Below are 25,134 nucleotides of genomic sequence, written 5' to 3'. Positions count from 1 at the left end.
TTAGGCCCATGCATTATACATTATGCTGTTGTACAGGATTGAATGAGGTTGCTGCTGAAATCTCTCATGGCTGGACAATCTCCAGAGCCTCTCTCCCATTTTCTCTCTGCAAAGGTGTTGCTCTTTGTCCTTGTTCACCTCTCTGCAGCAGCCATGGCTCTTTTGTTACGATGGATCTTTCCAGTGATAAGTCGGAGCCCGAATCGCAAAATGGCCCATTGAAATTGAAAGGATATAGCATTCCTCATCTTCAGAGTAAGAGGACACCTTTTGTGTTTCTGTGTATGTGTGTGTGTGTGAATACATGTATGTTATAATGGGAATGTTTGAGCACCGAAGTATGGCTTTTCTTCCTCCTTCACTGAGTATCTTTATATGTGATGTGTATGTGTGTGCTATTTTGAGTGCATGTCTATGTGGTGGATAATGGGTCTGCACAATGAGGGCTCATATTAACCCTCCAGGGAGTGTGACTTCATCGTCTCCAAACAGGTTTGTTGATCTTTAAAAAAAAAAAAAAAAGAGGTCTGTCATAATACACACACACACACACACACTCACACACTCAATGAAAGACTTTTAACTGAGTCACACTGGAGGGAAAGTCAGTTTTTTTTTTTTTTTTTGGATAAAGACCTTCCTCAATACCTGTCTTTTAAACATAAATCTCGGTTAATCTTTTTATGAATATGACACAAGGGAAATACATATAATTTCCAGGGTGGTTTTTAAGTGTATCAAGTCCAAGTTAAGCCCAAAGACTCTGACATATCCCTGTAAAGTCAAAAAGCAGGTCTTTCTGGTCTATTAATGCGTAGAATGCTAACTGCAACAGTAGAACAACCAAAAATAACAACAAAACTATAAACTTTTTTAAATGGAACCATTTCACTGAATGTCCAGTTACAAACACTGAATCAAATTCTGCATGAGTTACATGATTTCATCTACATGATTTTTACATGACTGAAATGCACAGGGAATGCGACAGAGCTCCGTCGATGACGATGTTGGTCTGTCATCTGTTGGCTACTTAGTGGGTCCACCTCTTTTGTCTAGACTGAGATATCTCAACAACTTGGATGGAATTCAGATGAAATTTTCTACAGGCGGTTGTGGTCCCCAGCGGGTGAATCCTACGAACTTTTGGTGATCCTCCAACATTTCCTTTGGCACCACCACCAAGTTTTCTCTTATGAAATTGTCAACATCTACTGGATGGATTGGCATAAACTTAGAACAAACATTCATGGTTCTTAGAGGCTGAATCCCAGTGACTTTGATGATCTCTTGACTGTACTTTAGGGCTATCATAACATTGTTTGTGATTGTGAGTAAAATGTCTTAGCAAGTGTTAAATGCATTGCCATGAAGTTTTGTTGAGACATTCATGTCCTCTGGATGAATTGGAATAAATAACTTTATTGATCCCCTGACTTCTCTTCTAGTTCCATCATCAGGTCAAAATTTTAATTTGTCCACTATGGCAATTTGTCCACTATGTGTTAGTGTTTAGCTTAAAGTACCTCTGTGCCTAAGCACAGCCTCACAGAGATGCTAGCATGGCTGTAGACTCTTAGTCTTGTTAAATACTGATTGAGCTGCGGTCAAGTCCACAGCCAAGTCCCCAAGTTGAGTCTTAAGTCCTCATCTTTGCAACTCAATCCCAAAGTCTCAAGTCTACGGTTTTGATAATTTCATATTTTAAGTGACTTAAATGACTCATTTCCTTCTTCGTTCTCTTTTTCTTATGTCTCCTAATCTTTTTGCCTGTCATCCCCCTTCTCCTCTGTCCTTCCCTGTCCTCTTCTCCTTTTTCCTCTCCTCCACTGCTCTCACTTTATCTCCTCTCATTTCCTGAGGTATTGGGGGTATCATCTCACCACTGAGTTTGGTCTTGTGCTGTCTGTTCTTGCACAGAGGAGCTGATCTCTCCCTTTAGACTCTGAGACTTGGATAATGTCCCTGTTAGTATGCGGCCTCTCTCTATCTCTCCCTCTCCCTCTCCTCTCTCCTGCCTGCAAACTACATATCCATTCGTAAAAGTTGGACAGGTGGATGGAGAGAGGAGAAAGGGAAAAGATCAATGAGTGGAAGATCAATAGAAAAGCCCTTGATCCTTCCCTCATTCCTCCCACTGGACGTCTCAGGCACTCGTGGAGAGCTCTCCCTCCCTCCCTCACTCGTCTCCCTTTCTCTGTGCTTGGCTGTGAGCTTATGCCATAAATGGATACTTGCCTTCTCTGATACCTTAAAGATTTCATTTTAACTATATGGTACATTGGCACTCTGATCAGTCCTCATGCCAAATACATCGGCTGGCTGTGCCACTAGTGCAAAGGTAATTTGCAGAGGCATGTTTTTGCTGTTGAGCTGAACATGTTTTTGTTGTCTGATGTGACATCTGGTGGTGCCTTTCTATAATGCAGCCTGGCACTTGGATGTGCATGTTTTCCCGCTCAAAGTGGCCTAGTTGCGCAGTGGAGTGCTGGCAGTTCCTTTTCTATGCGGGAGAATAATGTGCAACTGACAAAACTCTCAGGGGTTAATGCAGACATTTTATTTTGAAAGTAAACAAAATACCAGTTTTGCTTGCAATTCACCAACTCCCGTTTTCTCTATACTTCATTGAAATAATCTTAGGATAAACCCTTGAGAATATGCAGCCTAATAATACATTAGAATACAATTAGACTTCGCAGATGTCTACCATGTTAACTGTTTCAACTTCATTCTCTATTATCAGTATCAAACAAACACCAGGGGCAGACGTGATGCCGACTTCTGCCTTCGATGTTGTGTAACAGCAAACACCTCCTTACCAATGACCTCCCGTTGTATTCCTGGCATTTCTGATGTTTAAAAACACTGAGAGGGCCGAGAGGAAATCATCAACATGTATCTGCACAGCCCATGTTGAGGCGGGATGCTCCACCCCACCCACATGTGCTGTTCATTGGTGTGCTTTCATGCACTGCGCCGCACCTGCGCAGCGCCGCTGATCCTAAAAGCTGCGCATTGCATTAACTACAGTGCACTATTGAACAACATGTTGTTAAGATCGGCGATGTATTTGCCGCTTGCACACAAGCACAGTATTTGTGATAGGAAACAATACATCCTCATCTAGATTATACAAAGGCTCGCTGACTGTTTGCTTTGTGGATTTTGGAAACTACGAGCGGCTTCTTTTCTCCAATCCAGAGGTTTTGTTTTGCGGAAGAAGAGATGATGCTCCTAGAGTGGACAATGATGTGAAGAAGTTATTCAGCCACGAGGGGCTCCAGTGTCCATCACTGCGCCAGTTACTGTTTATCGCATTAACGACACACCGACAGCCGATGATAAGATCACAATCCCGAGTGCTTTTACGCGCAGACGCTGCACGCTGTGGAGGAACCGAAAGTATAACGGGGTTTGAATACGGAGAGAGGGATGGTGGCGGAGATGGTGAGCTGCGGGGCGGCTTGTCACCTGGAGGACGGGTGAGACTTTTTGTTGTGTCACCACGAAGAACAGAGAGTGTTGTCCTGACTGGCTTTATGTCAGTGTTTGTGTTTTTCTTGCGCGCACACTTCGGACAACATGAAGTGTGCGCGCATTCAGTGTCATGCAGCGCTAAAATCTCCTCTCGTCAACACAGGAAGTGGTTTCTTTTGTTATCGTCGGTGAAGGGGTCGTCTGTGTGTGCATTTTAAGTAAAATAGACAAATCTTGCAATTCTTGCGCCCTCGTTATATGCATGCGTCTGGCTGAACATAGATATAAACAGAAAGTAACAATAGAGTCGTGATCTCTTTGTTGGTGCCTGCCCGCGCTGCACGCTGCTGTGTTGTTGAGTTGTGATGAGTCATTGAACGTGTCATCGTGCTGGAGAGAAGGTTGTCAGCGAGCATCGCTGACATATAGGAATCCTTATCCTTATAGAAATACTGCAGCAGAGATCAATAACTATGCGTGTTAATGTCTTTGTAGTCCAGTGCATGGTGAAGCATGATTTCATAGTATCATCAACCATAATGGGAAACTGTAAACAGGAAGTTATATTTTGGTGCTCACATTATAGTTAAAGATACTATGAAACGCGTGCCATGTGACACATATGTTTTTACCAACATAAAATCCCATTAAAATTTTTTTTCTTTTAAAACCTGATGATAATATTCATCTGTTTAATACCAGTCTCTTTATTAGTCATACCACATTTATTATCAGTTGTATTGTGACCACAAACAGTCAAACAGGTAAGGTGATAGTGATGACTCATTGTCCTCTGTGAATACTACCGGGTTGTTGCCTGGGTATCATTCAACCAGTAATGAGGGCTGGAAAAGTCCCTGTTTGTGCAGTATCATGCAGGCTTTTGTAATCATTGTACCACAACCTATGAAAATGTTCAGTGAAGTTAGAAGTTAATGTCCATCAGGGACACACAAGTGGTTTGAATTTAAGAAAAGTTTATTTGAGAAGCAGTGGCAGCAGCAGATCATTTGCTTACTGGGTCATGAATTGAATAGAGGCAGGTTTTTTGACCAACCGTGAGCGTCATTTTGAAAGCAGTGAGGTATAATATTAAAGAGTATAACATTTTTTTTATATGCCTGCGTAGTAGGTTCAGACTAACTGACAATTGTTTATCTACACACAGATGTCCCCTCTCTGCATTGTGTTTATGGGGAGTTGTAGAGTGCATGTGAAGTGTTGTGGCCTTTATCTTTGAACCAGAGACAAGCCAAGACTCTCACAGAAGATTCCGTTATCGTGTTTTCGTTGAAGGAAGTTAGAAAAAAAGTGAGAGTAGAGACAGTGTGAGAACTTACGCAGGGAGTTTATTTATTGTCTGAAAACATCTGAGTACAAAGACAAACTTTTTCTCAACGAGAAGATGACTACCACAGCAGCTAATGAGCCTCGGTGTTGTTGTGGTGTGACAGAGCCGAGAATGATTTGACCTGGAGGAGAAGAAAACACAGTTTCCTGGACAGATGTTTGAAAACAAAGGAAACCACAGTGCCTTATCACAATTAACAGATGCCAAATAAAAGACCAGTATTTGGGCAGGCTTAACAATCCGGGTTTCCTGATGCATCATTTTGCTTTTGATCACTCAGTTCTGAATTTTAACAACTGAGGGAGAGAAACAGGAAAAGACACAAGGTGATATGTGACCTACTTTTTCAGGCCTGCTGGTGGTGAACTCGTTCCTCTTGTGTGGTTGGCCCTCTGTCGTTTTCCTCTTGATGGATCTCATGCGTGTTGCCTCTTGTTGAAGCCCAGACTGCGTCAACAGGTTGCTCCCAGACAGAGCATCTGAACTATAGCACTTAGACTTGGCTCATTGTTTGTTTGATAAACTACATTCCTTGATAGTCAAGTGCATGTGAAATGATTCAGAGAGCTGAATAGTCAGGAAGAACTGGTTTTGACGTCTTCTGTGCAGGGCTGGACTATGTGGTTGAAACTAGTGTGACAAATTAATAACAGTATTTTTTGATACTGATGTCGTGTGACAGATGTTTGTTTAAATCATGTGAAAAATAATCATGACGCATGCTTGCATTTGACATTTCATGTGTATAAAACAAAACTTCAAATGACTAATTTAGTTAGTTTAGTTTTAAGTGTTTGGAATTGATAAAGAGAATTTCGTGAAATGATAACACCATATGATCATATCACAATATGATGCCACTGAAAGTAGATAAACGTTCATATTGAATAATTGTCCTAAAAAGTACCTAACCAGTATCTTTCCTGGTTTCTGGCATTATTAGCACTGCTCAGAAAGTGAGTCAGTGTGAGTTTGGGTGGGAATCTGAATCTATGATTTGAAAGGATGGATGGGTGTCACAAGTGTGAGAAAGTGAGATGCAGGCAGCTTGTGCACACTTCCTGTTTTTGCTAATTCAATCGAAAGCAGAAGTGGTGTACTACAAGAGCCTGCAGCTGCACAATTTTAAGAGCCAACACTTTCAACCTCCAAATTCTTCCATAAATTTCACCACACTTTGCAGACATCCCCTACATGACTCTATAATGTGATTTATAGTCGTCTGAATGTTATCTCTATTCTGCCCTACAGAGACGGAGATATCCCCGCACTTGAAAACAAAGGTAAACAATCCATTTTCATTCCTTCCCTCCCACCCACTGTTGGCTTCTCTTTCTCCTTTTACTTTCTCACAGAGCACATGTGGGGCCACATATGTCTATGTTTTTTCACACAGTGAATGTGTTATGTCCCTCCTCTGGCACCTTTTTTATTATTTAAAAAGGGTGCATTCCCATCTGTTATCTGTGACTACTTTTACTGGCCTTCCTTTCTTTATCCCCATCCCACCTTCCTCTCTTCTCACTGTTGGGCCTCTATTTCAATATCATTTGCCTTTAAGAGCAGCAAGATTTTTGCACAGTCACATGATTACCTGTGTCCATAGTTTTGCATTTGCTATTTTAACACTGCACACCAGTGCACAAAACTTATTCAAATTAAGTTTCAAAAAACAACACTGCCAATACGGGTAACAGATCCACTATGAAAGCTCTGTTTTGTTCAAATTTAAAACTTCTGTACCACCCTGTGTGAACCTCATTATGATCATTTTTATGTTCCCAATGAACCAAACTCTGTTCAAACCTATGTACGTTTATTTTAGATTCTAGTGAGAAGCCTAAAGTTTCCAATGACACCAGTGTTTGGTGGGGAGCTGGAACAAGCCAATACAGACACTGGGGAATAACACAATTTTAACAATCTTGCGGCTACTTAAGAGGAAACAAGGGGGAGGACTGTATGTTAAGAGGTTAAGAAGTGACAAGTCAGAATGGATAACCTTCACTGCCGTACACCACACTTCAAACCTTTAATGTTTTTGGTTTTGCTATTATCTTAGACCAGCAGATGGCAGGCAGCACCCATGAAAGCATTCAAACCTCTGAAGCTTTATACAAGTATGTGTGCTGATGTGTGGTTTCACATGCATGTGTGTATCTTTGCGGGTGTTTGCTCTCCACCTTGTTTGTCAGTCTGATGAAGGGAAGCGGCCATGCCAGAGTGAAGATAGATGCCTGCTGGTTCAGCTGTGAGGTGGCGGCAGCAGCAGTAGCCGAGAACGAGATTGGCCATAGGAGGCATATGAGGGCGAGAAGAGAGGCACTGGGGAGAGTCTAGAGAGGGGTGAAGCAGACAGATCGAGCGAAGTGGAGGAGAGAGATTGATGAGAGAGGTGCTGCAAGTGGAGCAGCGATGGCAGCATCTGCTTGTTAGTCTAAGATAAAACTCTGCGGGCCAGGGAGGATAGGCTCCATCCATTAGCCACCCAGGCACTTAGCCAGATGGCCCGGTCCGCAGACATTCACTGCTGGGAAGGGAGGAGCAACAGCAGCTCCTTTGGATCCAACTGTATAAATGTGGCAGAATGTTAATGCATGGCACTTATTGCAGGCTTCCTCACAGGGTGCCACAGTTCAGCTGCTAAGGAATGATGGATATGTAAAAGCTGGTGTTTTTTTTTTTTTCGATGACTAATATGGACAAAGACTTTAAAAAAAAACAAGCAGTGCATGAATATTGAAATAAACTAGAAGTAGCTGTCTCTCACTGGGGCTGTACCTGTTGAAGGAAGAACCCCGGTGACAAGGTGACAAAGTTAATTCTTGGTACTTCAGCACTTCACACTTCAATCTACAAGTTCATCTATTATTACTTTCCTTATGTAAGGAAAGTTTTAAACAGTGTGTCTGAAGTATGGAAACAGCTTTAGGAACAGGTCTTGTGGCCACAATAGTAATGATGTAGTGATAGTAGTGACTAATGAGATGAAAATGTACAAGGACTTTTTGTCACTCGTTGACATTACTGAATGAGTTTTTACTGGTGAAACAGCTCTAACCTCAAAACAATTACTAATTTGTTACAGATAATCTGACAGAAAGTGACAGCAGTGGTTCAGGTAAGCCCAAAAATCTCACCAAAACACTTAACTCACTTGTTCTTTCCACATAACTCATCGAATTTTGGTCTCCTCCGGAAAAGCTCGTTGGCTGTGCCATATAAACTCATTGGCCGTGATATTTAAATACTTTTTTTACTTGTTTTTATCCATTTTTTTTCTTTTAATATTTAACCTTCATGGCATGAATCCCAACGTTTTCACCTCTCTCATGTCCTTTGTTGATTGATTGATTTATGGAACAGAGAACACGGGAAACTCCACTGAGGAGAGCTCAGAGGAGGAAGAGGAGGACGAAGAAGAGGATGAGGATTCTGGTGAGAGACACAGTTTAACCAGTGTTACGTACCATAGCTTAAAGGAATTTTTTTTAAATTAAAGCAGTATTGAGATTCTCTAAATAAACATATTTCCCAAAATGTAGAGCTACTCCTTTAATTTCTCTTTTTTTCTCGTGTTTTGATTTTTGCCAGAAGGCAGTGCTGAGAAGGATAGAGGGGAGGAAGGTAAAAACTAACGTCTTATACATCCTTGAAAATCTTTGTTACTTGAGGATTTAATAAGATAAAGAACTCTCATTTTTAGAACAGTTTCACTAAGCTTGTCTCTGTCACGTTCTTTGCAGACGCTGAAGAAGCCGATTCAGAGAAGTCTAAAAATGGTGAGAAACAACGTTGTGTCCACAAAATATCAATATCTGCCTCATCTAAGATTAAGCAGCTGGTCTGCTTTTTAAAACTGGTTGTTTGTTGTTTACATCCAGATCTATGTCAGCTTGCTGTCATAGTTGCTATTTGTTTAGTGGTAACTCAGTGGACTGCAGCCACAACCACAACTTAATGGCAGCCATACTACATAATTATGCCACAAAATGTCGGGCTCTGGTGGCTTTTTGGGAACACAGATTTTGATTCGACATGTACTGTAATTGCGTGTGCTCCACCCTCACTCACAACCAAAAAAACTGTCCCACAATGTAATAAATTTTGTCTAGAGTCTCTGCCAGAGGCTTAACACTGGATTTCAGCCTCTGACATACTGTATGATTTTCAAATGATAACACTGGACTTGAATTATTTTCTCCTTCAGAGTCAGTCGCTGGACCTGAAGCAGAGGTTTTAAATGGGAAAGGTAAGCAGATCATGACTGATGTTACAGCACAAACATTGTACTAGAGAGAGTAATACCTGTCTTGTGAATAACAGCAAATGTGTTGTCATACTTTCTGACAGATGAGATGCAATTCAAATTCTGCTGTGAAAAATGCAAAGCCATCCACCAGGTGAGCTCAAAACCAGATGGATATCTGAGGAAATGTGGGGATTTTAAATGTCTTGTCTGCCTGTTATATTTGATTATACATGTGTAGTTGTATCTGACAACCTGGAGGACCTTGGATAAGCCCTCACGACTTCCTGCCGGATTTGTGCTTATCTATCTGTAGTCTTTACTGTAGTGTTTTTAACACAGTGTTATAATTGTGCAAGCAAATAAACAAGCTGTGTTGGTGTGTTTGACAGAGCCATGGCAATGAGCTTGTTACCCCCCGGAGGATCTCCAAGGGACGATTACAGTGAGTGCGATATTGCAGTGCTGTACTGCATTCATATTGATTCTGTACAGTGTCACTGACCCTGTGTGTTCTAGGGTGCAGCTGGAAGGAGAGGGAACATTCGAATGTTCGGTAACCGGCCTGGTGTTTGAAGCATCAGAACCGGTTCTCGTAAGGTACTCAATCTTGTCCTGGTCCAAGTTCGGCGCATTCCTCCGGGACTCTTGGAAGTTTGCAGGACCCATCTTTAACGTGGACACGGTCAACAAGGATGCATCTGTCCTCAAGTCCATCCAGTTCCCTCACTCCGTCTGCCTTGCTGGTGAGAACATTAGGGCGCTCTCTGGCCCCTGTTGAACATAGAAGACTTATGTTCATCATATGATTGTTAATTAAGATCTTTCTCCTCCTGCGGTGACTCCATGGCCTGTAAGGCAGTTACACTGTCACCAGTGTCATCAAGACAGATGTCTCCAGGAGGCTTTCATTTTTTTCACCATTTAAAATAAGAACATTAACACACTTACTTTACAAATTGTTTTTGTTTTTGATGTGAAAATAAACCTTGAATGGATTAATTAAGATATGACCTATCTTAGGGCTTTTTTTTTACATAAAGTAATTTAAGGAGTTCCCTTTAAGGAGTTTAATGATCTTTTTTTAAACATTGACTAAAGAATTTATCAAAAAAAATGGATCCATAGTTTAAAGCTCCACTAGGAAAAACTTAAAACGTTTGATTATCTTGGCACAGACCCAGAAAATGAGATGACATTCAGCGTCCTACACATTAAGAATGACCGCCCACTCATTGAGCCGACAGTGGACCACTCAGGTAGCCATGTTAAGTGGAATGTGACGTCCCTGTCACCCGTGGGTCCCATCATCCAGACGAGCCAGCACATAGAGCACCACGGGGTGGTCCTGGTCTACAAGCAGCTGGGCAGTGACAGCAACAACTACAGCTTCCATATCTACCTGGCCACCAACAGCTCGTCTGACATCAAGGTAAGTGTGAATACTGTAAGATGTTTGTAGTATCTTGTTGTGACAGTACGATGTGCTGTCATTGGTGCACACCTCTGAACATAAACAGGTAACGTAAGGCAGCAAACCTTGTCATGTGTAGGAGTTTAGACATGTCAGACTCCCAGAATATCATGTGGTAGCACATGATGACCTTTGTAAAACCTGAATTGTGTGTGCAAGCATTTGGGAATAATATCAGTATTAGTTTTGTGTTGTCATCATGGTGTTTGAGTTGGACAGGTTTGTTAAAGATTGATGCCCAGCCACTCTTAGTTTACAGAAAGAAAGAAAGATCTTCACTGTGTGGCAGAGCAGTATGGTGTTGGTGTTCAAGGCAATTTGAAGAAATAGGAATTGAATGCAAAAATCATAAATGCTTTGTGGAACAGGGTATATTATGTGAAAGATGTCAGTTGCCTAATGAACAGACTGATGCATCCTCTGGGGAAGGAGAGCAAGTAGAGCGGGGTGAGTTGTTGCAGGAGCAGGAAGTAAGGAGAAAACTATGGGACTGAGAGAGCTGGGATTAATGCTGCAGCTTTAGAACTAGAGCTTGAGGCAAAGGAAAGGGAGCAGTTAAGGCAGCGTGAGGTAGAATGTGAAATGCTAAGGCTTGGGCATGAGGGGGAACTGAAGGAGACGGATTTATCCTTAGCTGCACTTCCTGCTTGAGCTTAAACTCTGTTACTTCTGGTGGTGCTAATTTTTATGTTGATAAAAACCTCAAGCTGGTCCCTCCCTTAAATGAGAAAGATGTGTTTTTTTCTGCTTTGAACGTGTGACAAACACTTTGCAGTGGCCTAAAGCACAGCTGGACCTCACTGTTACAGTGTGTTCTATTTAGGAAATCTCAGGAGGCATATTCGTCACTAAATCTGGGGAAGAGCACCGACTATGACATTGTTAAATGTGCTATATTGCGTGCCAGAAGCTCAAAGACAGCATTTTCGTGACCACTCTAAGAATAAGAAGTAAACCTATGTGGATTTTGCTTGAGAGAAAGTGATTTTATTTTGTTGCTGCTGCTGCAGAGTTGGAAATTTGTGTTTCTCTTATTTGAGTGAGCAGAGAGTTAAAACCATAGAAAAAGCAGTTGTGTTAGCTGATGAGTATGCTCTGGCCCATAAAGTAAATTTTAGAGACAGGTTGCATCCTGATGCTAAATGTAATGCCACTCGTCTGCGCTCTTGCTTTTCAAAGCCCTCTAGTGGCGGTTGTACTCCCTCTGCTTCAAGTAGCAAAGCTTCCAGTTCTTGTAATGGAAACTTGGAAAGGAGGTGTTTCTTATGTAAGACATCTCATCACATTGTAGCTGGTTGCCCTTCTTTAAGTAAAAAGCAGAAACCTAAACCTGTGGTTCTGATTGGTTCTGTGCTGTGCCAGCTCCTTGCTGTTGACCCTTAGCAGGAGCCAAGGACTCTGATTCCTCAGGGTTTGAACCATTCATTAGAGATGGCTTTGCTGTACCTGTGTCAGAGTCTGACCATACCGACCCATGCACTGCAGTGCTCACATAAATAACTTGGCTCATGATAATGCTATGTCTGGCCACTTCGGTATTGCGAAGACATAGAAATACTAAAACACTTCTTCTGGCCTGGTTTGAGGTCGGAAGTTGATGAGTATTGAGTATTGTCAGTACTTTTCAGGTAAACATAACCAGGTGATTCCTCCAGCACCACTACAGCTTATTCCTGTTAAAGGGGAACTACTTGAGTAACTCACTGTAGACTGTTTAAGATTCCCACCCAAGTAAAAATCTGGTCATCAATACCCTTTGACTCTCATGTATGCCACCACTCGTTACCCTGAGGCAATATGCCTGTACTCCCTTACAGCTAAAACAGTTGTAAAAGCATTAGGGAAATTCCACACCACTTTTGGTTCGTCAATACCAAAGCAGATCTTGGGATTCATTTAATCTCCAAGGTATTCAATCAAGTGCTTGTGGTTATGGCTGTGAAGCCTCTAGTTTCTAATGCTTACCACCCCGTGTGCCAAGGAGCCCTAGAGAGATTCCACCAAACTTTGAAGTCTATGCTATGTACTTCTGCCTTGAGCATAGTCCAGAGTGGTATGAAGACATACCTCCTTTACTCTTTGCCATCCATGAAACCGTGCAGGAGTCCTTGGGGTTCAGTTCTGCTGATCTGGTGTTTGGCCGCACAGTCAGAGGTCTATTTGAAACTGATGCATGACCAGCTGATGGCAGATTCTCCGCCTAATGTGCTTGGCTATGTGATTTCCAGCTGTTCTGATTCAAGGTGATGCAGCAGGTATTAACAATAGTGTCTGTTATTTTTTTTAAAATGTACAGCGCTACTGAGAAATAAGTCCTGGTTGTGCTGTGGTCACCTCAGTACTTAGAAGTGAATGTCAGTTCCTCCTTGCAACCTGTAGTTGTTAACACTGACGATAACCCTTTGGTGTTTCCCTATTGCATGAATAACAGCAACCAGAAGTTAACGTGCTGGGCCAATTTTGTCCTAAATTGCACTTACACAAGAAAGGCCAGGAAAATGTTGTTGCAGATGCTCTGTCACATGTTTACAAGTAATGTCACCTTTAAGGTGACACCTATATGGTGAGGAGTGTTGTATCCTGTTCTGTTTTGGCTTTTCCTGTTTCTAGCTCCAGCTTGATCAGCTGATAGACAAGCACCTGTGTTGGCCTGTGGGCTTAGCCTGTATAGACAGGCCCTTTGTTCAGCTCTCTCTCTCTCCACCCTGCAGCAGCTGCACCTTTGTGGTGCTTCGTATATGATTTTCATTCATTTAGTCGTCTTCTTCTATTTCAATAAACATTCATGCAGTAAACATCTACCCTGGTTGTGTCCATTATTGTGTTACACAGTGCTATCCCATCACTGGCTGAATTGATGAGTCTGACACTCAGCAGACCAATGATAAGAACCAGTCAAAAAAACAAAAACAAAACAAAACCCACAAAGACAGAAGGTTTGTACAGTTATATTTAACAAGAGTAATCAGGCGTAACGATGTGGTAATGGCATATTAAACACTAAGACTTGGAAATGTACCTCGAGATCACAGTCATTGGTAGTCCGTAGAGATCAGTCTGAATAGTCTGGGCCCCACCATCTCCTATATTGTCCAGTAAGGGTCTCAAATATGAAAAAATCTTGAATCAAAGTCTTATAGCTTTTAAGGGGATATGTTGCATAACACTCTGAACACTGCTTGACCAAATGTTGTCCTATGCATCATTCGGGATAGTCTTTATGAAGTCAGCTTCCCAAAGAGACCTGATACCTGTTGATAAGTTTTCTGATGTCAGGATTCTGAATGGCATCCTCCACAACTTAGTTCGTAACAGTAGATATGATAAAGCTGCATATTTGCTGAGATCTTAAAAAATTATTCTGAGGATGATTGCATTTCTCACTGAGCAGATCAAAAGACATTGCAATGCCATCTGTTGCCAAGTCACCCACAGCCGTTATACCCCTGCCGGCCCATGGGGAGAAGGCACGGTCCACCAAACCAGGGGGAAATTCTTGCTTTCTTGGTTCTTGTCAGTCTCCAGACTTTCAGAGTATTCTGTAGGATAAAGTTGTAAAGTTTACACTAACCATTTCTTAAAGAATGTTGCAGTGAGGAAACCCGCTTATTTCTCCAAAGAAAGTTTTTTTTAAACCTGATAAAAAACCTGACAACTGTTTTGAAAATGCGGCAAAATTTCTCCAAACCTTCAGACCAAAAAAATAGTACCTATAGTTGCAGGATCCTGTTGCATTTTAGATCTACAGCACCTAGTGAGTGGAACCTCCCTTCAAACATGCATTTTCACCTGTAAATATTTGGGCAATTTTACATGACATCGTTGTGATAGGGAAAAAAAACCCCTTGGTTTTTCTTAGAGGTTGCTGCCACCATTTGTCACTTAAGATACCGTAATATTTAGGTATGTTCTTGTATGGTGAGGAAAAACTGCAGTTACTGACTTATTGACTGGATATAAAGTGCTGAAGGATATGGTCTGAATGTCTCAATACATGTTTATTAAATGTGCATCTGATCCCTTGTTTCTTAAGACAGTAAAAGCTTTCACACTGACTCACTATTTCTTATATACATGGAAATAAAATTGAAATTTTATGCCATTGAGCCAAGTTTTGATTTTCAAAGTGACGTCCTTCTCGTGACTTTTCACTTCAAATGACCACATTTTGTGCTTTTAATTGAGGAATTTTTCCCTTGAAGGGAGAGCAAAAACAAAACAAAGCAAAACTTTTCTTTTACATGAACTGCACAAAAAATATTCCATTCACGAGACCATCATTTGAGACTCCCTAAATTTTCGAATCATGACTTTGAATTATGGCAACTGGATAAAACTCCGGAAAAATGCCTTACCTTTAAGAACACTGAAAAATAAAAACAGAGAGAAAACAAAACTTTCACTTCTTGTTAATTTTTGTTACTGTACCGGCTTTGATGCTGTCAGACTTTATAGAACAGGCACTAAGTTTCCTGGTTTGTGTAATACACTGAAGCAAAGATTTAACCAAAATTTGTTGTGATGAGGTTTGATGCAAAAATACTAAGATATACTGTTGAAAAGCAGCAATTTGAGCATCGATGAAGTGATCATTGACTCACTGATGTTGATGACCTTATCAAACCCTTGTGATATGTGTTACAGTAATTTTGTGTAGAAAGATGCTAAATTTATTTTAAAGAATAACCTTCACGGTCAAGAAAAAAGTCAATCAGTTAGTTGCATGTATCACTATTGATGCCAGTAGTGTGTGTATTACTGTAAATTCACGTCACTGTGAAAGCTATGACAATATGGTTGAGGTTTTTTTTTTTTTAACACTACCAAAAAAAACATCCAGGAAGTGTGTTTGTGGTTATGTGGCCATGTCTGTTTAGGAGGATGCAGCTAGTGAATGATCATACTACATTCATTGTAACCCCAAAAAAAGAGACATTTCTTAAAATATACTAACTTATGTTTTTCCATCTGATGTGTTTTTCCATTTTTTATGTTGCTCTTTCCAGCAAACACTGACTAGGACTGACCTCTGAGTGTTTTGCTCCTCTGAGACGCCCTCAGTTTTTCCACTCCGACCATGGAAAATGTGTTTTATTGAATGTTAATCACCATTCAGCCTGCTCATCGTCTACAAGATACTGACTTATCTCCTGTTTCATCTTCTCTTACTGCTTTCTTTATGTGAATTAGGATATACGCAAACAAGTGCAGGCCTACAAGAATCGCTACATTCGGATAGAGAAGCCTCCTACATGTAAACTGGATGAGGGGACGTATCGTCTCCTGAGCGAGCCAGAGGGAGACATCAAACCTCAGGTTTGTGTTTGACATATGCATGCATTATTGCTTATCTCGCAACTTAGAACATGAAAACACAAACATACTCTGAATGTTGTGACTGTTGTGTGGCAGCAGTGTTTTTTGCACTGACTACACAGTTCAGCTCTCTTTATGTTTCTCTGTACAGGATTTGAAATTCACCCTTGCAGTGACTAAGATGAAAGGCTACTTTGAAGCTTTCTTTGAGCAGCCTCCTCCCTTTAAATTGTCTCTTATAGAGATTAACTCTGAGGAGACTGTATGGTCCGCCACCATCAGAGAAGGTATCAGTGCATTTAGTCAGACGGTGAACACATGATTATTCAAAAGTGTTTACTGTGCTCCTCGTGTTTGTTTGTGTTTGCTTTCCCTGAAACCTGTTCATCTCTTGCTCTTCTCATAGGTGACTGTGTGGACAGCACAGAAAAGAAACCAAGGAAAAGGACAAACAGTAAACATCTTTCTTGTTTTTAATCAGATGTGATTTTTTCCATGACAACATGCTGCTACAGGTTGACTCATATCATGTCTGTCCCTCTCATAGGCAGACAAAGGAGCAGCAGCCCCTCAGAAGACGAAACGGCCTGTAAAAGACCTCGATGGCAGGATGAGTCAGGTAGCTCTCTGCTTCATTTATTAACTAATGACTTGAAAAGAACTTCAAGTCAACAAAAAGCAGTCCACACCCAAACTATTTCCAGGTGCACCTGTCTGTATAAAATTATATTGAAATGAAGGACCTGTGTGTGCGTTGTGCATCTTTTTCCAGATGGAGTGAAGACAGCGATGACTCAGTGCCAGGACATGTCAGAGAAGCAGCTACTGCAGGTGGCCAAGCGGCTTGGGAAGGAGTGGAAGCAGGTGGCCATCTATCTAGACTTGAACTCCAGGGACCTGGATGACATCCAGGCAGCAGAGAAAGATGTGACCATGCAGAAGCTAAAGATGCTAGTGGAATGGAAGAGCAGAAGGGTGCAGGGAGAGGCCACGGTGTACCACATGTGGAAAAGTGTGGAGGATCTAGATGACTTGCCAAACGAGGTCCGTCAGACACTGCAAGGTAATAAATTGTCGACATACTCGATGGTACATATCATGATCCTGCATGGCTATCTCCTGGTCACAAATTCACTCGTAACATTTGTTACAGGAACAATGTTGTAAGTGCAAAATCACCAGATGGTACAAAATCATTCTGTCAAAGTCGTCACCTATGAGCTGGTCATGTTGTAACAACATCAGGTGGCTGTAGTATAACAAAAAACATGATTCATTCCCACAGAGAAAGGTCTCCTTTAATTAAAGGGGTTCTCCAGAGATTCAGTACTGGACTTCCATGAAGCTGGAGGACATGTAAAGAACAGATTTTTTTTTTTTAAAGAGGCCAAAACTGAACCAGCTGAGGCTGAGATATCCTGACTAAAAATCCTCCTTGCCTTCTTAATGTCTACCTCTTTCAAATCCCACACCTTTCAGTCAGATTCAAGTCCAAGCTGACATTGCACACACACAATATACAGAAGATATATAAATGAGACTGCAGTTTTAACTAATAATATTGCTGCAATATACAACATATGTAGCTTGAGAAGATCTTTGGCTGAATTGTTCATGTTACACTGCCATGCAGGACTGTGGTGTACATGGTGTAGAGTCAGCTGGATCAACTGGTAACTTGTGATCAGCTCTTGTTCTTTGAAAATTTCACATTTTTTTGTGTTTTCATAATCTAATCTATCTACAGTGTCACTACATAACAGACTTACACAGTGGGGCAGGTAGGTGATTATTTTTGTTGTGTCTGTTTTCAGATATGATGAACAATCAAGCAGCTAAGTGAAAGGGATTTGACTTGAATAGATCGTTGGATCTGTTCGTCCAGCGACAGGAAGAAAAAAAAGGTCTCAGGAATACAGCAAAGCAGAGTTGACCTCTGGACCAAACGTCAGCTCTTCCGTCAGTTTGTGTTTCTCTCTGAATATTTTCTGGACATGAAACTAATTCATGAGTTTTTGTATTTCTGCATTTCATGAAAGGGGCTACTGTTGTAACTTTGAATGGGCATTTTCCCTGATTTTGTTCAAATATGGTCCTTTGATTCTGTAATGACTGCAGAATAGACAAACTGTACCTAAAGGTACCTTTGTGTAGACAGAATTTGATGCTCAGCATTATCAGATTCTAAAATGACCTGAGGAGGCAGAGGCGTAGAGGTCGTTGAGATATTTAGTAGCTAGTTATGTAGCCAGTAACAGATGTAAATGTAGGTGCTGCAGTGTTGAAACTGCAAGAATCAGGTAAAATCCAACCTGTGTGTCTTGTTTCACTTTTAAATACAAGTTTCTGGGACTTTTTATAAAACAATTAGGCATTACATCACATGCACATTCATGTGACTGTCCAAAGCATAGCAGACTGAACTATTTTTTTTGTCTCAAACATTTTTATATTTGTGCATACTATGTCCTGTACATATCTTTTTTTTAACTATTTTTTCAAACCTGTGATTTATTTTTTTAAGTTTGTTTTGTCTGTTTATGCATATTTGTGTTTTATTTGACAACTCTGAGCTGCAGGAAGTCCATTATTATTTTTATGTTGTTTTAACTTGAATTATGAACCTGTTCCTGCCCTCCTGGACTGGAGACTAGAGCACACATCTTGTGTTTGTTAAGGACAAATTTTGACTATGTAGTACTCAAGTGTACTGTGTAGAAAACACAACACACATTTGGATTCAAGGCTGTATAGAAGTTTTCTCTACATGTGTGTGTTTATCTACAGCCACGCAACATTCCTGTATTTTGAGCCTTCTTTTCAAGGCTTCTTTCATAGATTGGAACAAAGATTTGGAAAAACAAACCAAAATAATAATAAATATTTCAGTTACATTTTCTCGACACCTTTTCGACATTATTCAAAATTCTGTTTCTGTTTCACCATTTTTTAAAGATGACACTTTCCAGACATCTCAACACTACTTGGGAAAAGCTGCAGAAATGGAATGTGTAATGTTGAATCTTTTGGAGCCAAGATTATGCAGCAATGTTTACATTCAGAGAACAGGGTTGGTTCCTTAAACAATTTACCACAAACAAACCAGTCAGTACTTTTTGCACTAATTTGTGTCGGGTCCGAGTCCATCCAAAGACTTTTGGAATAAAGGTAAAGAAGCAAATGTTGACTGAATAAAATGAGGAGATCTCCTGGATGTTGTGTTTTTCTTAATTTTTTGAACAGTGTCATCAGTTCCAGTTTCATTCAAAAATCACTTCCACTTCAGCACTCGATTACCAAAAATACTTTATTATAAATAACAATAAATAACATCATAGGCCATCAAATAAATAAATGTAATAAATAGGTCTTAAATAAAAGACAAAATAAAGATACATTCCTCCAAATATTGAATTACATTCATAGGTGTAAATAGGCCGACATGGCCTCCACTGCTAACCTTAGAAATAGTTTGACTGTCATTCAGCTCTTAATTGAGTGAAGATGCTGGAATCGAGTCAGTTAGCTTATGCCTGAGCAGTGATTATGCAGACAGTTGTTCAGCATGTGCAGTGTAAAGAACTACTTGTTCAGTAGTTGTGAGTACAAGTGATGGTAGTGAATGATCAAGAAGGCTTGTTCAGTTGTGATTTGTTGTTGTGAAATGAATAGAGATGTGGCGGTACTGATTGGATTGATGGTAATGATGAAATTGCAGGAAGTTTACTTCTTGTGGTCTCCTGAGGAGATGTAGCCCATAGCTCGGTTGATGGTGATGGCTCGGATGTGGAAGCCTCTCATCATCTTACACATCTCCTGTCTGTTAGTGTAGGTGTCTTCTCCCCACATCTGGGCAGCATCCTTCTAAAAGGCAACACGGAAGTATACAACATGACCAGCGAGTTTCGCACTCTCTCAAAAAACACCCAACTTTCCTTCAGAGAAAAATATTTACAAGGATTAAAAAGGTTTTTTTTTATGTAAACTTTCCTCTTAAAGAACATTTAGATGAGGAGGAAATAGGGAACCAACAAAAAAGAAGGAATAGAAAAATACCTCTGAAGAGTCGTTCTCTCCTTCTGGCATCAGGGAGCAGTTCTGTATTAACCAAGAAAGATTTCATCAGGCAACTTTCAAATGTTATTTCCCAGGAGATTCTCTAACTATTTCTGTCTTTAAATCACAACTTTCTTTCTTTCTCACCCCTCCTACATATGCATAATAAACACACCTTCAGGCTCTTTATTGTTCCCAGAATTGGCCTCAGAAGTGAATGTTCTTCCGCAGGACTTCTGAGTGGGAACCCAAGGTAGGATTCAATAGCGGTATCATAGTAAGCCAAGTCCTTCATGATGTTCCTCAAACATTCACTCTGTCAAGACAATCAGGAAAAAATTCCCATCAGTCATCTTGGTCAAGTGTCTGCTTTATTAAGAAATGTTAACAACAGTAACAACAGCTTACCTCACTGAAGGATGACTTCCTTTGCATCATGCAACCTGAGTTCTGTGGGGGGCATTTTAAACAAGAGCAGTTTGTTAGAGGATTTGTTCACTGATCCAGTCAGGTGCCCATAGGCATCTTTGGACCATACAGTTAATCAACTACCAGGTAAAAGTTATTGAAAGCTGGGCTGAAATTATGATTTGCATTTCCTTCCAAAAAGTAAAGAACATTCGAAGTTGAGTTCTTATTTACTTAATAAATAATGTGATACTTCATAATTCACATCGCTGACAAATCAACAAATGTCACCTGAGTCTGAGTGGGTGCGCAGGCCTCTAATGTGTCAGCTTTACTCTTCATCACCACCTTATCAGATGTGATGCCAAAGCACAAAACATCCTGTGAAACAAAATGAATGTAATATTAATAAATTACGGAGGCGTGTGGCAGAGTAAAATAAAATGAAATAAAATTAAAATAAATAAATAAATAAATAAATAATCAAATACGGTTTTACAACATAAACATGGTCTACTGAATTGTACTCACACTGTCGACAAGCTGTGTGACATTTAGCAGGAGGCTCCTGAAGAGCAGTGAGCAGTGCGCGCACTGCTCTGGGCTCAGAGTAGGCACCGGGTGTCCTGTGGATGTGCGCCAGCTCAAGGTCAGCAGTAGCACACAGCTGGCGAAATCTGCATGGAAGACGAATAAATATGGGTATAAACATCCCCCCTGATGTTCATTTCACAGAACAAAACACAACATGGGAGTATACAGTTTGTACATGTAAAAAGAAACTGTTCAGTATCTTCTCTCTCAGTCTGTATTGCGGCTTGTCCGACTTACAGAGATTAAAGATTGCCATCTTTCCGATCAGATAGAGATCTCTGGTCGAGCCCGGTAAATCAGCAAGACTGCGTTGCTGCTGCCTTCTTATCTGACAGATTTATAGGCCTTCTTGGGGAATTCCCTCCTGTAGGAGAAATAAAAAGAAAAAACTGAAACCTCATACGTAATTTTCTATTTGATCATCCAGCACCATGAGATGAACAGGGGAAGTAACATTGAGAGAAAGCAAGTACGGGAAATAAGTGTGCTGTAACATTTACAGTGACATGTATTGCAATTCCTTAAAACAGGCTCGACATTGGAGCGTAGCTACTAACTACTGACTCAGTGCTTCCTTTTTCTTTCTTTCTTTCTTTCTTTTCTTTTCTTTTCTTTTTTTTTTTTTAAAGATTTGACCAAATGAAAACAAAAAGCCTAATTTGATTGCTAAGCTGAGCGATTAGTGTGACTTTGCAGAAAGCTTGTGAGGTGCAAACAGCGCATGCCCCAGCCAACATTTCTCCTGCAAAATCATGACCATGCATCTGGTCCTGTTAGCATCAGCATCAGATTAGAACCAGCAGCCTTTTATCAACAGTCACTAGCACTCACCACGTCCTTACACGACGTCTGTGACCTGCAGCTTAGGTCTGTACCAGAGAGGCAGCGATAACATCGGCAAAGCACGTCACGTAAAAACGAAACATTTTAAAGTGAAACATGTCAGTAAAAGAAATTCCATCTTAGCGGCTTGTGCAGTTATTTCTTATTATGTAAACAGTTAGACATATTGCACATGTAAATGTATGACGTGCTCCAGTCCAGCGAAAGTATGTTGTGCAGTACTGGAAGTTACATCAGCATCACAGTGATACAGTGTAAGCATCTGGTCATGTGCAACAGTCTGTGCTTGTGTCGTCATTACTATGGGATGAGTTAAAAGTCATTCCTACTTTGTTTAACTGGAATAATCGATGGTGGATTAATCATGATGAAATTAAACTGCACTCCTCGCTGTAGCGGTAAATGAAAGGGCAGAGAAACCCAGGCTCATCCGCATCATGGGGACGAACCACGAGCCTATTCCTGGGTCCCTTACTCACTCGTGGTATTTTCATTCACAAGATGATTATTATTTGGTGCAGCACATTTCGGGCGGATAGCACCGGCCGTCCATCCTGTCAGATTATCTGTCTCGTGTGTGGGCCACGGCCTCAGGTCCAGTCAATGCTTCTGGTAACGTCAGTGTAGAGGAGGATTAGCTTGCCCAGGACGAGGGGGCGGTGGGTTTACGGCTGCACTGTTCGCACGTAAACACACAAAGACCAGGCAGCAGAAAAGAGCAGGCATTTCCACTCGAAAGTAACCCAGTCGTAAAATACTTCTTCTTCAGTACAATTTGAAAGTACTTTGATTGAGAATTTCCGTATTCTGCTACTTATTAGTGATGGGAATTTTGGCTCTTTTTAGAGAACCGGCTCTTTTGGCCCGGCTCACTAAAAAGAGCCGGCTCTTTCGGCTCCCAAGTGGCTCTTCAGATTGATTTGTTGATTAAATGACATTTTGTGGCCATAAAAGTATGACTTTTTTTTGGCCTATTCTGACCATTTTAATGACATTTTGAGGTCAAAAATTTTTTTGACTCTTTTTGTCCGATTTTGACGCCTTACTATACTAGGATGTTTTTTTATGACATTTTGAGGTCAAAAACTCTTTTTGACTTTTGTTGTCCGATTTTGACGCCTTACTATACCATGATGTTTTTTATGACATTTTGAGATCAAAAAATGTTTTGACTTTTTTTGTCCGATTTTGATGCCATACTATACTATGACCATTTTCATGACATTTTGAGGTCAAAAAAATTTTTGACTTTTTTTGTCCGATTTTGATGCCATACTATACTATGACCATTTTCATGACATTTTGAGGTGAAAAAAAATTTTGACTTTTTTTGTCCGATTTTGACGCCTTACTATACTATGACGTTTTTTATGACATTTTGAGGTGAAAATTTTTTTTGACTTTTTTTGGCCGATTTTGACGCCTTACTATACTATGACGTTTTTTATGACATTTTGAGGTGAAAAAAAATTTTGACTTTTTTTGTCCGATTTTGACGCCTTACTATACTATGACGTTTTTTATGACATTTTGAGGTCAAAAAATTTTTTGACTTTTTTTGTCCTATTTTGACGCCTTACTATACTATGACGGTTTTTATGACATTTTGAGGTGAAAAAAATTTTTGACTTTTTTTGGTCGATTTTGACACCTTACTAAACTATGACGTTTTTTATGAAATTTTGAGGTGAAAAAAAATGTTGACTTTTTTTGGTCGATTTTGACGTCTTACTATACTATGACGTTTTTTATGACATTTTGAGGTGAAAAAAATTTTGACTTTTTTTGGTCGATTTTGACGCCTTACTATACTATGACGTTTTTTATGACATTTTGAGGTCAAAATTTTTTTTGACTTTTCTGGGCCGATTTTGACGCCTTACTATACTATGGCGGTTTTTATGACATTTTGAGGTGAAAAAATTTTTTGACTTTTTTTGTCCGATTTTGACGCCTTACTATACTATGACGTTTTTTATGACATTTTGAGGTCCAAAAAATTTTTGACTTTTTTTGTCCGATTTTGACGCCTTACTATACTATGACGTTTTTTATGACATTTTGAGGTCAAAATTTTTTTTGACTTTTTTTGTCCGATTTTGACGCCTTACTATACTATGATGTTTTTTATGAAATTTTGAGGTGAAAAAAAATGTTGACTTTTTTTGGGCGATTTTGACGCCTTACTATACTATGACGTTTTTTATGACATTTTGAGGTGAAAAAAATTTTGACTTTTTTTGGTCGATTTTGACGCCTTACTATACTATGACGTTTTTTATGACATTTTGAGGTCCAAAAAATTTTTGACTTTTCTGGGCCGATTTTGACGCCTTACTATACTATGGCGGTTTTTATGACATTTTGAGGTGAAAAAATTTTTTGACTTTTTTTGTCCGATTTTGACGCCTTACTATACTATGACGTTTTTTATGACATTTTGAGGTCCAAAAAATTTTTGACTTTTTTTGTCCGATTTTGACGCCTTACTATACTATGACGTTTTTTATGAAATTTTGAGGTGAAAAAAAATGTTGACTTTTTTTGGGCGATTTTGACGCCTTACTATACTATGACGTTTTTTATGACATTTTGAGGTGAAAAAAATTTTGACTTTTTTTGGTCGATTTTGACGCCTTACTATACTATGACGTTTTTTATGACATTTTGAGGTCAAAATTTTTTTTGACTTTTCTGGGCCGATTTTGACGCCTTACTATACTATGGCGGTTTTTATGACATTTTGAGGTGAAAAAATTTTTTGACTTTTTTTGGCCGATTTTGACGCCTTACTATACTATGACGGTTTTTATGACATTTTGAGGTGAAAAATTTTTTGGACTTTTTTTGTCCGATTTTGACGCCTCACTATACTATGACGTTTTTTATGACATTTTGAGGTCCAAAAAATTTTTGACTTTTTTTGTCCTATTTTGACGCCTTACTATACCATGACGGTTTTTATGACATTTTGAGGTGAAAAAAATTTTTGACTTTTTTTGTCCGATTTTGACGCCTTACTATACTATGACGTTTTTTATGACATTTTGAGGTCAAAAAAATTTTTGACTTTTTTTGGCCGATTTTGACGCCTTACTATACTATGACGTTTTTTATGACATTTTGAGGTGAAAAAATTTTTTGACTTTTTTTGTCCGATTTTGACGCCTTACTATACTATGACGTTTTTTATGACATTTTGAGGTCAAATTTTTTTTTGACTTTTTTTGGCCGATTTTGACGCCTTACTATACTATGACGTTTTTTATGACATTTTGAGGTCAAAAAATTTTTTGGACTTTTTTTGTCCGATTTTGACGCCTTACTATACTATGACGTTTTTTATGACATTTTGAGGTGAAA

At 39.8% G+C, this 25,134-nt stretch overlaps 2 protein-coding genes across 3 annotated transcripts; one reads left to right on the top strand and one right to left on the bottom strand.

Moving 5' to 3' along the window:
• Positions 1 to 3,089: 3,089 nt before the first annotated feature.
• On the top strand, positions 3,090 to 19,077 carry si:dkeyp-97b10.3. 2 transcript variants are annotated; one of them, XM_041047030.1, is made up of 17 exons: positions 3,090 to 3,485; positions 6,083 to 6,114; positions 7,920 to 7,952; positions 8,198 to 8,269; positions 8,429 to 8,458; positions 8,578 to 8,613; positions 9,042 to 9,083; positions 9,185 to 9,234; positions 9,473 to 9,525; positions 9,600 to 9,826; positions 10,259 to 10,512; positions 15,745 to 15,870; positions 16,022 to 16,157; positions 16,277 to 16,324; positions 16,418 to 16,489; positions 16,643 to 16,933; positions 17,685 to 19,077. In XM_041047030.1, the coding sequence occupies exons 1-17, from the start codon at positions 3,436 to 3,438 to the stop codon at positions 17,711 to 17,713; spliced, it is 1,581 nt and encodes a 526-aa protein (XP_040902964.1). In that variant the 5' UTR covers positions 3,090 to 3,435; the 3' UTR covers positions 17,714 to 19,077. The 2 variants fall into 2 exon arrangements, with proteins under 2 accessions (XP_040902964.1, XP_040902962.1); XM_041047028.1 differs by having other exon boundaries at positions 3,091 to 3,485; positions 8,426 to 8,458.
• A 202-nt stretch (positions 19,078 to 19,279) lies between these two features.
• il12a (interleukin 12a) lies at positions 19,280 to 21,888 on the bottom strand. The gene is made up of 8 exons (XM_041046905.1): positions 21,760 to 21,888; positions 21,166 to 21,292; positions 20,866 to 21,011; positions 20,626 to 20,715; positions 20,335 to 20,376; positions 20,102 to 20,242; positions 19,927 to 19,968; positions 19,280 to 19,734 (listed from the first exon to the last, which is right to left on the bottom strand). Exons 2-8 carry the CDS (start codon positions 21,182 to 21,184, stop codon positions 19,594 to 19,596), a joined length of 621 nt encoding a protein of 206 aa, XP_040902839.1. The 5' UTR covers positions 21,185 to 21,292; positions 21,760 to 21,888; the 3' UTR covers positions 19,280 to 19,593.
• Between the last annotated feature and the right edge of the window lie 3,246 nt (positions 21,889 to 25,134).

Source organism: Toxotes jaculatrix, chromosome 9 (assembly GCF_017976425.1).
Source record: "Toxotes jaculatrix isolate fToxJac2 chromosome 9, fToxJac2.pri, whole genome shotgun sequence".
NCBI lineage: Eukaryota > Metazoa > Chordata > Actinopteri > Toxotidae > Toxotes > Toxotes jaculatrix.
Note: the sequence above shows the minus strand (reverse complement) of the source record. Positions and strands in the feature narration are given on the sequence as shown.

Excerpts from the sequence above, each read along its gene's own strand:
- si:dkeyp-97b10.3 (XM_041047028.1), top strand. The coding sequence starts at position 3,436 with ATGGTGGCGGAGATGGTGAGCTGCGGGGCGGCTTGTCACCTGGAGGAC. Across the intron at positions 15,871-16,021 it reads AGGGAGACATCAAACCTCAG|GATTTGAAATTCACCCTTGC; the intron begins GTTTGTGTTTGA and ends TTCTCTGTACAG. Across the intron at positions 16,934-17,684 it reads GGTCCGTCAGACACTGCAAG|ATATGATGAACAATCAAGCA; the intron begins GTAATAAATTGT and ends GTCTGTTTTCAG.
- il12a (XM_041046905.1), bottom strand. Across the intron at positions 20,377-20,625 it reads GCGCACCCACTCAGACTCAG|AACTCAGGTTGCATGATGCA; the intron begins GTGACATTTGTT and ends TGCCCCCCACAG. Across the intron at positions 19,969-20,101 it reads GAACAATAAAGAGCCTGAAG|AACTGCTCCCTGATGCCAGA; the intron begins GTGTGTTTATTA and ends TGGTTAATACAG.